This window comes from Gamsiella multidivaricata (assembly GCF_025024155.1).
Source record: "Gamsiella multidivaricata strain RSA 2152 chromosome Unknown BC939scaffold_8, whole genome shotgun sequence".
NCBI classification, from domain to species: Eukaryota; Fungi; Mortierellomycota; class Mortierellomycetes; order Mortierellales; family Mortierellaceae; genus Gamsiella; species Gamsiella multidivaricata.
The window spans coordinates 415390-429044 of NW_026251716.1; the positions used below are offsets into that span (position 1 = coordinate 415390).

At 49.6% G+C, this 13655-nt stretch overlaps 2 protein-coding genes across 2 annotated transcripts; one reads left to right on the forward strand and one right to left on the reverse strand.

Annotated features, from left to right (window-relative positions):
• Nucleotides 1-3535: 3535 nt before the first annotated feature.
• Nucleotides 3536-8295, reverse strand: BC939DRAFT_392956 (uncharacterized protein; the record flags this gene model as incomplete). Its single annotated transcript, XM_051552064.1, has 3 exons — nt 3536-7615; nt 7710-7916; nt 8014-8295. The coding sequence occupies 3 exons, from the start codon at nt 8293-8295 to the stop codon at nt 3536-3538; spliced, it is 4569 nt and encodes a 1522-aa protein (XP_051416074.1).
• A 2420-nt stretch (nt 8296-10715) lies between these two features.
• BC939DRAFT_522691 (uncharacterized protein) lies at nt 10716-13645 on the forward strand (the record flags this gene model as incomplete). Its single annotated transcript, XM_051561228.1, has 5 exons — nt 10716-10743; nt 11122-11278; nt 11440-11768; nt 11917-12965; nt 13217-13645. The coding sequence occupies 5 exons, from the start codon at nt 10716-10718 to the stop codon at nt 13475-13477; spliced, it is 1824 nt and encodes a 607-aa protein (XP_051416075.1). The 3' UTR covers nt 13478-13645.
• Nucleotides 13646-13655: the final 10 nt, after the last annotated feature.

A 13655-nucleotide genomic window follows, 5' to 3' on the forward strand; every position in this document is an offset into this window, starting at 1 on the left:
CAAGTTTTATGAGATGTGCTTGTTGCCTTTCGATAGAATTGGCACGGATGAACACGTTTCCCTGCCAGTTTCGGCCTCGTCAGTCTCGCTGCAGATACGTCTATATGAAAATCGCAACTATTCTCATTGTCATGTAGCGCAAGCAGCGCGTCGTGTCCATACATGTTTCTTTTTTCAGTTCTCCAACAGTTGAGCAGCCCAGATAGAAATGGCTATTTATATGATGGATGGAGCTAATTGCATGGGTCTCTTAAACAAAGCAATGTATTCAATCCTAGAATGAGGACCTGTAGTTCTGTAAACAGCTTTCTGTTTCCGACTCTAATCGTACTATGGATACCATCAATCTCAAATATATAATCATTTGCGTTATTACTGGGGGAAGATGAGGCACCTCTATCGTTTTTCTGCATTGGTCACGGTTGCTGTAGTTGTGGGAATAGCTTGATTTCGCTACGCCAAATATTCCTGCGAGTCGAAAATGAGAGGCTCCTTGTCCAGGAACTACTGGCAGATAAGGCGGACATTTTTATTACATACCAGATGCAGGAGCTGGCACGGTTGTCTGCGGTTCTGATGCTGCGTGATGGCAAGATGGTCAGAGTAGAGTAATTTTTAGCAGTTGGAGACAAAGAAAGCAGAGGTCTATTAACTGATCACAGAGCTTAGAAACGACGCCAGCAACAACGCATTTACGGAAGCAGGCGACCAGGGATCGCCGGTGGAGTAGAACGCCCGCCTAAAGAAGATATCGTCGGTGCTGATGCTTTTCCCGTTGAGGAAGCACTACTCTTGTCTAATGCGCCTCGTCCAGCTCGTCAGAGCAGCATCCGCAGCGCAACCAATGTTCGAACACGACACTGACCCTCAATCGCTTCAGCACCTCAATGGAGTGTTCCAGGATGGATGAACCCCAGAACGCCGCTACCATGTTGGAGGAGCGAATGAGGCGAGACAGTATCAGCAGGAGCGTGGCCCAATGATGGTCGCTGCAGCATAGCCTCTTTGGGAGTGCAGTGCTTGGGCCACAAATTTAGGCTGTAAACAAAGAGAGCTCCAATTACATCGAGAATCAAATGCATGGGCCACATACGCGTGGAGCGCACAGGCAGTCAAGGTTTAGACCACCCTGGCTAGGCCATAGTGACCAGGAGGGCTAAAGACGGCGATGGGACCCATTCCTTGCCCTCCACAAAAAACCTTAGCGTGGAGAGCGGCAGGACTGCTGTTGCCATTGCCACCTGCCGCGATCCTCATTGCTGATGACTCTGATCCTGGAATCGGTGGTTTATTTTTTGTGGTCACACAAGGCTGCACTGCAGAATAGGCTGCAGGGTGTCAACGGTGGGGCTCTATTAGGTCCCCACGGGTGCTGTTACTTGTAGCATTCTCTTTTGGCGCATTTGCTGATGTGCGTTACAGGGTTTGTGCCAGTCTGTCAGCCGCTAGTGGCTGCAGTGGATGATATTCCTTTATTTGATCCAGGCACAGGAGCATCAAACTGTAGATCGTAAATCAGCTATTGAAGGGGTCTATCCAGCAACGAGTGTTCCAAAGTGGATAGTTTGGTCCGAACAGATAAGGGTCGCTTTGAGGTGTCTCCAGCAGCCATTGCCTACAAGCGTGCTGCAGCAAAAGAGTACCATTGTCTCCGCTGTGCGTGTCTGCGTTCTTTTTCCTCGCTCTTCTTCCCTGCTGTTACTATTACTTGTTCTTGTCTCGTTTTGGGAGCAGCGTCGCCCACTAGTGTTGCTGCGATCGATATTGGGTGTGTCTCTGCATGCGTTTTTGGATGCGTCTCCGCAGGAGTATCTGCATGAGTGCCGGTTCTGGTAGGCGAATCTCACTATGTAGATGGAGTGGTCGCAATGCACTCGTCCGTAAATGGCTCCAGCTGATGGTGGCGCTGATGGTGGCGCTGGCAGTATATAAACCGGCCGTTGTACCTCGCTCTTTTCTTTTCTTTTCTCTTTTTTTCTCCTTGTCACTGCTTCAACGTCAAGGTAAGTAATAACACTCAGCTGCACTCTCTCCATTCCTCTCTTCACAGTTCCACATTGTATGCTTCCACTCTTTGCATCTCCACTCTTTGTGCCTCCACTCTTTGTGCCTCCACTCTTTGTGCCTCCACTCTGATATCGTCGCTCACCTCTGCACTGCACTCTCTCTCTCCCCCTCTGCTTCTCTCTCTCTCTCTGTCTCTGTCGCTCTCCTTCCCCCTTCTCCCCATCGTTCCTAGAGCTTTCTTGGATTTTGTACACCGCAAAGTCAACCGTACGAGCACACAGCGGGGTTCCCTGTTTTTTCTGTTTTGTTCGTTTTTTTTTTTCCCCGTATTTTTTTTTCCGTATTCGTTTCTAGTTTTTTTTGTTCATCACCGGGACGAAGAACACGAAAAAACTACGAAAATGAAATCGAAAAACAAAAAATCAAAGATGAGCGGCCCCCTTTCTGAGGCCTAGGGCTAGCAGTGGGCGGCAAAGAGCGGGCCCCCGTCTTTGCGTTTTTCTTGACCAACAGTTCCGTTCTGAATAGCAATGAGCGCAGCACTTTTGGCCATTTTTTGTTGTCATGACCCATGTGGTCTGCTCTGCGCTTGATGGGACGGCTTCGTGTTGCCAAGAACACCCTGGTAGGTCTAGTGCCGGTGATGATCAGGGTACTGTTCTGCGCGATTGGGGGTTGCACATGGGGTTCGAGGGCTAATAAAAAAAGATGGGTCAGTGGGGGTTGGTGAGTTGCTGCGTGAGATCCACTCTTTTTTTCCCACATTCGTGGTTTTTTGGGGCACCATGGCTTGCAACCTGCTCGAGGTGTGCCCTGCACGGCCTTGCTCTTCTGAGTAAGACTGACCGATGGCAAGCCGGCTTTCCTTTTTTTTTTTTATTTCCTTTCTTCTTTTTGTTTATTGATCTTCGTTGTCTTCTACTTCATCCTCGATACATAAAGCCAATAAATGAAATGTTCAGCAAGAAGCCTGGTTTCGAGTGTAAAACAAATCCTTTGGGTGGGTGCTGGAATGGGCCTTGGACTTGAAGTATGAGTAAAGATGGCTGTCGTTCGCTCTACACGGTTAACAAGTCCATCAAGGCCACAGCACCGAATGAAGCCTAGTAACGGTTGGGACGATGGCACGCTCTTTCAAGTTGTCTGCACACACTGTATGTCGTGCGGCCAAACAACATCTGCGCACCTGGACATGCACTGCAGCGGTTCGGCGTGTACACACCGATTCAACGCAGCTCGTAAAACATATGCAAGACGCGTTACTAGACGCCATCTCAAGAACACCATGCGCGCCCGCGCACGTACTGCATACGCTATTCTGTTTGTTATTTGCTCGCTATCCCTCCGCTATCTCTTCGTTGTTCCTTCATTATGTGAATCCCAGCACACCCTCATCGTCATGTTCAATGCTCTATTGAGACTTATAACATACATATCATTTATTTCATAATATCCATCATGCGGTTCGTATTCAAAACCACAGATCAAATGTCGTCCTTCCATGCCCCTCTTGCTCTTCCTGTCCTACTTAATGGGGAATGCCGTTGGTGACCTTCTGGAACGAGTCATAGAGGACAGTGCGGCGGTTCAGGTATGATTCGTCCACTCTCTCCTTCATGAACTCGGCCGCCTGACGCTCTGAGCGATCTGGCTGGAACCGCGATCTCAGACGCTTGATAGTCTCCCCTCGGAAGCAAGGCAGGCCCGACTCAAGCATCAAGGCCACCATTTGACAGATCTGTTCAGCGTATGGACGCGAAGCCAGATAAGCCTTAATGCAGAGTTCACAGAACCATCTGTAACCTTGGTCCTCGATGCTGGTGCCCATGATTTGGATCATTTCCGCCGTCAGCTTGAAAGGGGACGACTCAAAGTTAATGTTACCTCCAGGCGAAATGTCAAGGATGAATCCAAAGTCGATATGAATGACATGTCCATCGTCGTCAATCATGATGTTGCCGTTGTGTCGGTCCTTGAACTGGAGCAGGTAGGAAATTACACTGTACGAGGCTACAGACTGGATGAAATTGTTTCGCGCCTTCTGGTACTCAATCGAATCCACACCTCCATACTTCGTCACAAAGTAATCCTGCAGGTTGTTGACCTTTTCACGACCCAACATATCACGCGAGATCGAATTGGGGATAACATCGATCATACCGCAGCCAGGGGCTGTCGCTACAATACGATAGGGGAACAGGTACAAGTCCAGTCCAACACTTGTAAAGATGTTCTTGAATACCGCAATCAGCTGGATAGCCAACACATCCTGACGACAGTCGTCTCCGACCTTGAAAATGGCTGACTGCCAGACATCGTAGGTCTTGGGCACCGCCTCTTCATCCTCATCGTCACCAGCACCGCGCTTGATAATCGCCTTGTCAAGAGTCGACTCCTCGCGCGTCTTACGGACCTTGAATGTTGCCATGAAGGGCGTCTTGGCGTGACTCTGAAGGGGTCGTCCCGACCGCTTGTCAATGTCGACGACCACACCCTCGGGGTTACTGGGTAGGTACACTCCAACATCAACCACAATCTTGGCCATCTCCTCGTCAATCTTCTTCTTCTTCTCGGGCTTGCTCTTTTTGACAAGAGGCATCAGCGTTCCGGAAATGGATGTCACTTGGTTGAAGAACTGGAATTCGCGCTCGTAGAAGCTCTTGGCCTCGCCTGACAGTCCGTTCACAATGTTCTCGATAATGCGATCCAAAGCGGGCTTGAGTGGGTCTGGGACTTCACTGTTGTTGTCCTTGTACATGTTGGCGTTCATGTTCCAAATGATCTGGTGGGCAAAAAGCTGCGAGACACGAGCAGCATGCATAATGTACTTCTCGACATATCCCAGGTCATCATGGCGCAGGGCCTGCACGATCTGGGGCACATAGAAGAAGACGACCTCGACAGGTGAGTGCTCCAGAGAACGCATTGCGTACTGTAGAACCATGGGGTTGTTGTGGTACGCGGGTTGGAAGTACGAGATCGCAGTGATGGATGAAACAGGATGCCAGAACAGCAGATATTTGAGCTGCGAGGGCGAGTAACGGGCACCGCCATCGCCCAGCAGGATCTGGACTGCATCCGAGTCATGCACAGCCGCGAAAGGATCGCTGGCCAGAAGATTGCTGAGTTCGCTTGGGATGATATTGTTCTTGAAGCGAGCCATCAGCTGCAGGGCCAACGTTGGCGAGACGCTCCAAGCAAAGCGAACCATATTGCGCCAACCCTCCTCAGAGAAGCTCTTCTCCTGAACGCTGACCTCCGGGCTGGCGCCACTCAAGACGAGAGGCGTGCTCCACACGCTCAAACGGTTCAATTCGTTCTCGTTCAATAGCGACAACAAGCGGCGGCACTGGGTATGCTTACGAACAATGGCGTCGCGAGTAAGGTCATTTGTGATGAGATAGCCGGCCTGAGTTTCGCTTGACTGCATGCTCGAAAGAATGAAATCCAAAAAGATCTTGTCCTGATCCAACGCTACACCGAACTCCGTCATGATCCTAGTCTCAGTCTTGCTCAGCATCCTGTTGCCTCCAAAGGACCAGCGAGGCGACAACTCGAACCAGGACAGGGCGGCAAGGTACAGCGCAGAACGAACCTTGTATTCGACCAAAGCCTCCATGCGGTTGGACTGAATGAGCCGAAGTCCAAGAAGGATAAGCTGGAAGCGACCCTCTCTGGCCAAGGGATGAGTACTCATTTTGAAACCAGAGTTGAACGTCAATTGAAGCAAGCGTGTAAAGATATCGACCATGTCGCGATTGCCGTATCGTGTTGCCTGGAATCGGCTGGACAAGAACTCAATCCAGATGGTGTGGGGCGCAAACAGGTAGGAGGCAATCTTGTAACTTTTCTGACGCGCCTTCTTATCCGAGGGAGCATACTCCATACGAACACGGAAAGGATCCTCGGAATCGAGGAGAGATGAGAACAGACCTTTTTGATGACGTGTTGTCCACGCCCATCCAGAGGCGACCTCAGACATCAGGCGCTTCTCGACCGCGGGCTTCTCGGTGATCAACCAGTTCCAAACCGAGGTACCGATCTTCAAGCTGTCGGGGGTGAACAGATAAATTGGAATCCAGGCGATCATCTTGACGAGATCCTCCTCGATCTTATCCAAAGTAACCAGTGCACTAACGGCACGGTGAAGGGCATTGGCAAGGTCTTTGTTCGAGACAAACTGGTCATCCTTGACTTGCTGCAGCATCTTTTGGAGGTTCTCGCGAAGAGCTGGCAACTGGCTCTTCAAAGCGGAGCCGGACTCCTGTGTGAACACGGTGGAGAAGGTCTCCATGCCTCCGATCTCCCCCTGGTAGCGACGACGAGCCGAAAACTCCTGGAAGAAGACAGAAGAATTGTCGATGATGGCTCCGGGAATGTTAGCTAGGGTGTCAAAGCTGTTATGGTTCTTGACAAGGTCCTTGCCTGCGCGTGCTGCGAGTGTTCGTCCCATATGCACGCGGCTGATTCCAGTGTGGATCTTCTCAGATTCAGCGAGGTAGTCCTGAAGCAAGGCATCGACCTCCTGAGGTGAGTTGGCCATGGAGGCACCAATCCATGTGCGAGTTAGATCCACAAATTTGCTGAGCAACTCGCGACGGTACGGGTATGAATCCGGCAAGTCGATGGTCACGCTGACCTTAGCGGAGGTGAAGCTGTAAATAGGGCAATACTCGTCCGTCATCTCGTTTTCACAGCTCAGCCAGAGAAGTTCGCTCAACTCGAGGACAAGCGTCAACAGAGCCTTGTCGCACATCAATTGAGGGAAGGTGGTAATCATGCGATGGACCCATTTGTTACTCAAGGAGCTGACACGCTTCAGACGGTGAGTGCAGCCAATAATCAGGTTACGGACTTGCTGGCGGACGTTGTCATCGAGGGAGTGGGCGAGAACCTTGGTCTGGGATTCGGAAACGAAGACGTTGATGACCTGATCGGCGATGGCCTCTAAACAATTCGATAAACCGCCATCGTTCACCCCAGAGTTCATGAAGTACTTCAAAATGAACGAACAATTTCCTTGACGGCTGCGGAAGGTTTCGACGTGATACACAGACAGGAGGAACACCACTTTGGCAGAGCTAAGCGACTTGATTTCGCTGGTTTGGCCTGGTAGATAGCTGGCCAAGGTCGCCCTCATCGAAGCTTTCTGATCCTCCAGGATGCTTCGCGGCAGAACAGAATTGTACTCAAGATCGCCCTCCAGATAAGCATTGGTGCCAAAGTCACCCGAAACAAAAGCTGGGGTCTTGCGGGCAATCAGAAGCATCGATTCGCTCCATTCCTTATACCAGGGCGAATCCTTGACAAATTCGAAGAGAACACAGTGGAACCATGTATCGCGGAATAGTTTAGCGTCCTCCTTACTAGGTCTAAGATGAGGCTGAAAGTCGTCATGCGAGAGCAACTGGCCGAGGACAGGCAACAGAATACCCAATCCGGCAGAAAGAGAGTTGATCTTATTTTGGCTCTTCTTATGGGATTGGACAGTCAGCTGGATCTGGACACCTTTCTCAACAAACAGCTTGAGCAGGCATGTCAAGTATGATGCATAGAATTCAGGTCGCGCGTTGATTGTCTTGGCCAAGCGGAGCTGACAAGCATTCACCTAGAAATAAATCGAGAATAGTTAGTTCACTAATAGATCACGATGTTAAGAGGGAACCAGCGAAATTAGGCCGCTTTGATATATCAATACTTACAGCCTCGCAGAGATCCTTAGTCTCGGGTTTGTTCTCCGGTGAGATCGAAAGTTTGGAGAGGTTGGAGAGAATCTGCGTGATATCGTTGAAGGAGCTCTCGCTTCCAGTCAAGGCCATATCCGTCAGACAAGACACGATGACGCAGTCCAGCTTTGGGCTGTAGTTGCGAATTTGTTGCGCCAACATCGAAAGAACTAGAGGAGTGATCTGTGAAGGATAATAGGGTCAACGGTCAGCATTCCATAGGCATAACTTCCTAGCTCAGATGCATCCTCAGCCGGCGTCAGACCAGATCAGACATTACCTTTTCACTCTTAAAAATGCAGGCAATCTTGGAAATAGCTGCGATGACATTCTCCTGGATGAGAATGGACTGACCGAGCGCCTCTGTGTTCTCAGTAGTATTATGGCTGTACAGAGTGTTCAGCAAGGCATAGACAGTCGACATAGCAACATCTTCACCAGACGAGAAGTGCTTCAAAGTCTGTGCCAGTCGCTCAACCGCACACGCCTGGATGATGGCTGCATCCGGCCCCTCAAAAATGGGTGAGGACGTGGTTAGGAACTGCTGCAGCAGAGCCACCATCTCCTGATTGGCCTCGCTGAAGCTAATTAGGGAGATATTGAAATTACAGAGACGGTGAGTTACTAAGCAAAACAGTATTTGTATTTTGGACAGGTAAAGAATAGGGGCACGATTTACTTGATGCCCAAGAAAGCGGTGCAATCCAACGCGGCGGCATGGATCCAGAACTCTTCGATGCGAACCTGGTTGAAGAGGCAGGTCGAAATGTGCGAGGGAAGGACATCGTCGAGCTCGTGGATATAGACGCTAGCAAGAGATGCCAGTTGCTAATTTGTTGAGATAGAAGATGTACGATGTTAGAATCTAGAAACACGGGTTCATCGAGATGCTTTATAATACATTGTCGCGACCGTAACTTACCAGGGAAATTCCCATGATCTCGCTATAATAAAATTCGTAGGAGACGCTTCCCTGGGTCAAGAGCTCATTGGCGAACGAACGCATGTCCGCAAAGAACTGCAGAGACATGATGTACTCGGTCCGCATGATTTTGGTCAAATCAAGAGGTCCAGGAGTACTGATGAAAGGGTTGGTCAAAAGTCTGCCCCAAATGTCGTCAAAGGCGAGGTAAGACGACTCCGGCGACACCTTCTCCACAGATTGTGCCTTGTCAGCATTGCTAGAGTCTTCCTGGTTACTGGCTTTAGCAAGTTGGGCGTTGATAAGACACCCGATCATGTTGCGCTTGACAGTCAACAATTGAAGAACCACCCTGTTCGAGCTGAGGACAATGCTCTCCGCGGCGTACTGCGAAAGGACTCTGCGCGCATAGGAATTGGTGGGATCCTGCTTAACGATGGCGATCGCTTTCCTGATGTTCTCTGAAGATTCACTTGACAGGAATACATTGGAGTGCGAGACTAGATCTGCGAAATCCCGAGGCTGGAACTCGAGGGAAGATGTCTCCAGAGCAGCCAGCAAGCCATTGAGAGATGGAAGGACATACTCGCAGACTTTATCCGCTGTTTATGTTGAAAGAAGGGTGTGTTGTCAGCAGCGCCCAGCAATCGACACATTGAATGAATCCAGCTATTGTGCGTCAAAAGTATTACCAGTGCCCGAGGTTAAAAGCGAGGACAGCTTGTCAAGATAAGACCAGATCGAGTCCAGGATTTGTTGACGAACAATGGGTCTTTGGCCAGCAATTGTCAGGAGATGGGTGCTGAGGTTGTATGTCAGGCTGTCGGCAGGCGATTTACCTATAAGATAGAATTGGAAGAGCAATCGATCAGCATGTGAAGTGTTTGAGAGCACTTTGATATTTTGACAAGTGAGCAGATCACGATCCGTAATTCATAAAAAGTGTTCCTTTACCCTTGAGGCCGAACCCATCGCTGAATTGAAAGTTGAGTAGAGAGTGGAGGTATCCACAGAGACGGGGGACAAGGTCGTTATCGAACTGACCAGACGACTCTGCAGCGAACTTAGCCTGAGCAATCAGGGCGTGCTGATGGCGCATGGTCTACGTATGGGACGGATAAAGAAACGAATGTCAGCGAGTCATGGCCATCGTTGTCCAGAGGGAAATTAAAGTAGTTTGGTCACAATCTATTTCCGTGGGCCAAAAGAAGAATGGATACGCACCATGAATCCTCCTTCAGGCAGCGCAGAGTCCACTGTGAGCGAAGGGCCGGTACGGACGAGACGCTGTACCTCATCTGTGGAGGTGCTCGAGTCCTTAGCCAAGGTTGAGGCCAGGCTCGAGAGAATTTGCGAGTGCAAGTCGAATTCGAGGCTAAAATGGGTTGAAAATGCGGCAGCCATTTAGTCCACCGTTCATGAAGTTTGGTGCCTGTGAACAGACCTTACGGAGCACACCCTTGCGCGGTGGTGTGTTTGAGTACTGAACATACGAATCCATTGTCTTGCAGTGTTGATGAAATGACTTTATGGATGAGGGATGGTGTGGTAAGGGAGATGATGATGATGAGAATGATGCGAATGTAAAGCGACAAGAAGGATGCGAATGTAAAGCAACAAGAAGGATGAGACAGAGTTGATGGGGTGTAGCATCGTTGCTGCTCTCAAATGAACTACATGCCCAAATTTAGCCCAAACACCCTTAATTTGAAGGCACGCTTGGCCCTGAAGGGTGCGCGTGAGACCAAGAAGGTTCGGACGTTTCCCGCGCAATGGATTGGACTGCAGCCCCTGTGTGTGTCCATGTGCCTGTCTGTGCTCGTGAGACAAACGCGTGTGCGACATGGCACGCTCATTGAACACAGCATAGCCAAGCTTAATTGTTTATATACAACTGAGCTGTCCTACACAGTGTGTCGCATCCATGGATGTATATAATCCCAGAAACATAACTTTCCGTCATAGTGGCATCCCTCAGCAACAACCAATCTTTTATAGTCATTTGCCTATGCATCGATCTCCAAAGAAAGAATCCCAGCTTCCAGTACGGAGTGAACAGAATGAATCGGCCGTTGGTGACATCTGAAAGTAACAGACGGATCTACAGGACAGGCTCTACAGACCAGACATCGTCATCGTACTCCTTTTCTTTTCTCCTAGTTCATCTTCAAATCAGTGCATCCGCATCCCTTCTTTTAGTGTTCATTCTCCCTCCATACACTCTCCTCTGTACACATGTCCCTCATCACCTTGGTCCTAGTCCTAAATCCCGATCAAAGGAACACGACAGCTATGAAACCTCAAAACAGCTCCGGTGGATCTCTGGAGGGCTTATTCACCAAAACACTTTATTCACCAAGACACTGCGAATCTTCCTGATTTGTGCAGGCATCCTACAATTGCAATCCAACTTAAATGTTTAAGGTCACCCATCGGGCGCAATGAGACTATCAAGAAATCATGCAGACGCCGACACACCTCTCCCAACCCCAGAGATCTTACCACAGTACATCAATTCGCCCGTGGAATTAAGCACGGCCGACTACTGTGCCCTGGCAGCGCAGGCATCCGAGAGAGAGCACGGTGTCATCCCATACGCTGTCGCAAAGGGTTGCTATGAAATGTTTGTGTTCGATCCTCAAAAGCGTACGCGCAAACCTGAAGTCGTTCTATGTCTTCTATGACATTGCCAAGTATGCGTCGCAGACTTTCCTACACTCTCACGCAATTCCCGTTCACGAACTTGTCGGTTAATAAGAAACTTTTTATTTATCAATATTACAGATCATCTCCATCCATGGAAAACTCAGATCTGGAACCTGTCGATCTATCATCGCTGGAGAAACTCGGCAACATCACGTTCCCCAATGACTATATCTTCCACCAACAACTGGCCCAGCTGATCGCCAAACTGCAAGATCCACATACGTCCTATAAAAGCATGTGTTATCAACAGTTCGTATTCATTCAACCACTGTACACATATGGTATCTATGAGGATGGAAGGCAGCAGGTCGAGGTTGCAACAGTCTTGAACAAGCTGGACTCTCGCCTGAAAAATGCGCTGGCTGATTGCGAGGTCACGCACTTCGATGGTCGCCCAGCATTTGATGGTGAGCGGATCTATCCTATCCCATGAAGCAATGAACGTTGTCAAGAACACCAAAGTCCGATGGCAAATCACTAAAACATCCTATACCCTCCTACTTATCGCACTTTGTCATATCTTTCCTCCTTGAATGCAATACTATTGTCGAACAGTTGTCAAGGGATTTGCAAAGACCAAGCCGTACAACAAAGACCGTGGGGCTCGCATCAACAAATCCTTCGCATACCTTGGACACGACAAAACTGGAAGTCCATATGACCGCTACGTCCTAGGAACCTTTGCTCAGCGAACGAATATATCTCCTAAGGCCACAATTAAATACAAAATCTACTGCCGGTCCAAATTCAGCTCCGGCCTACCCACTGAAAGCGATTCCCCACTTGAAGTTGCATTCGAGATCCCCTGGTCAGCATTGGATGCAACCATGGCCCCATACATAGACGCCACATCCTACCGACGTCAATTCCGCGCAAACGATTCCGTACAGACAACCAAAATGTTTGGCCTGGACTCTGCCGTGGCAGACAACTTCATTGTAGCCAGGACCCGGAACCTGCAGGGACGGAAAAAGTCCAAAGAGTTATACAGGGATGCCTATGCCTCCTTTCATTTGTTGAATGACGGCGTTACTGGCGTGTTCCGCCTTCGTACAGAATCGCCTAACAAGCAAGAAAAGATCCCTCCTCCCAGCTTTTACGCCAATATCGACAGCGGATTCGCTGCGCTGGACGCTGCAGGAGCAACTAAATTGATTGTTGATTTGCAAAATAATGCAGGTGGTATCATCTGCTGGGATCGCTATGTCTTGCAGACGCTTTCCCCAAACACGGTGGATGCGCCCTATATCTATAGTATACGAGCTTCCCCATTGACGCAAGCGTTAGCCAAGGCAACTTTCAGCTATAATCAGGAGGCTGATTCCCCCTATGGAGGCTTTGTAAACCCTACGACTGGACGAAAGTTCTCGACAGATTCGTGGATGATTCCTGGTACCAAGCTTCCGGGGCGTAAAAGTCTTTTCAGCAACGCGATCACGGATCAACTCTGTCCAGCGGTAAATAATCTCAAGGGTGATCCAGAGGGTGCTATGTTCCAGGCCAAGGACATTGTCCTTCTCACTAATGGCTTTTGTGGATCGACATGTGCAGCCCTTGCGCTACAGATGCACGAGCGGTATGGTGTACGCACAGTCGCAATCGCGGTGAGCACGGACAGTCCATGATGTTTACGTCTTTCCCAGGAGGAGCTGTTCAGGTCAACAACACGCAGTGGGCGCGACGAGTCCAGAGGGTGCTCAGCACATTGCCAAACACGAGTCGAACCGAAGAGGTGAAGTCTCTTGCTCCAAAGCAACTGCCCGCCAATGGCCAACTTACGTTTACATTCCGCCAAGTGATGAATGAATCGCAACCGGACCAGATCTCGGAGTACATGCGTATCCCTAGCGAATAGCGCATGGGCTATACTGTTGCTCGGTTCCGGATGCCATCGATTTTGTGGGAAGACGTGCGTGATGAAGTCTGGGGAAGATCTGCTTTTTTGGATGTTGAGGAAGGTGCAGAGGAGGGTGCAGCGGAGGATGGGGAAGGAGAGGCATTCTTCGGAGGAGACCACACAGGTGCGATTGTGGTTGTCGAAGAGGGTGCAGAGGAGGGTATTGAGGCGATGATGGAGAGCGCAGCCCAGGAGGCCAACCGCGGGGACCTGGAATAGTAATAGAGCGATATGGGATGTTACAGCACACCCAAATAAAGTTGGTAGCACGAAGGGTATAGCCCAGTGAGATCAGATCAGATATATGATTCGCCAACTAATTTTTTTTTTTTGTGGGCTGGCTCGGTGGAGACCACGGACTGAAAAGTAAAGAAAAGTGAAGAGGAGGATCAACGAT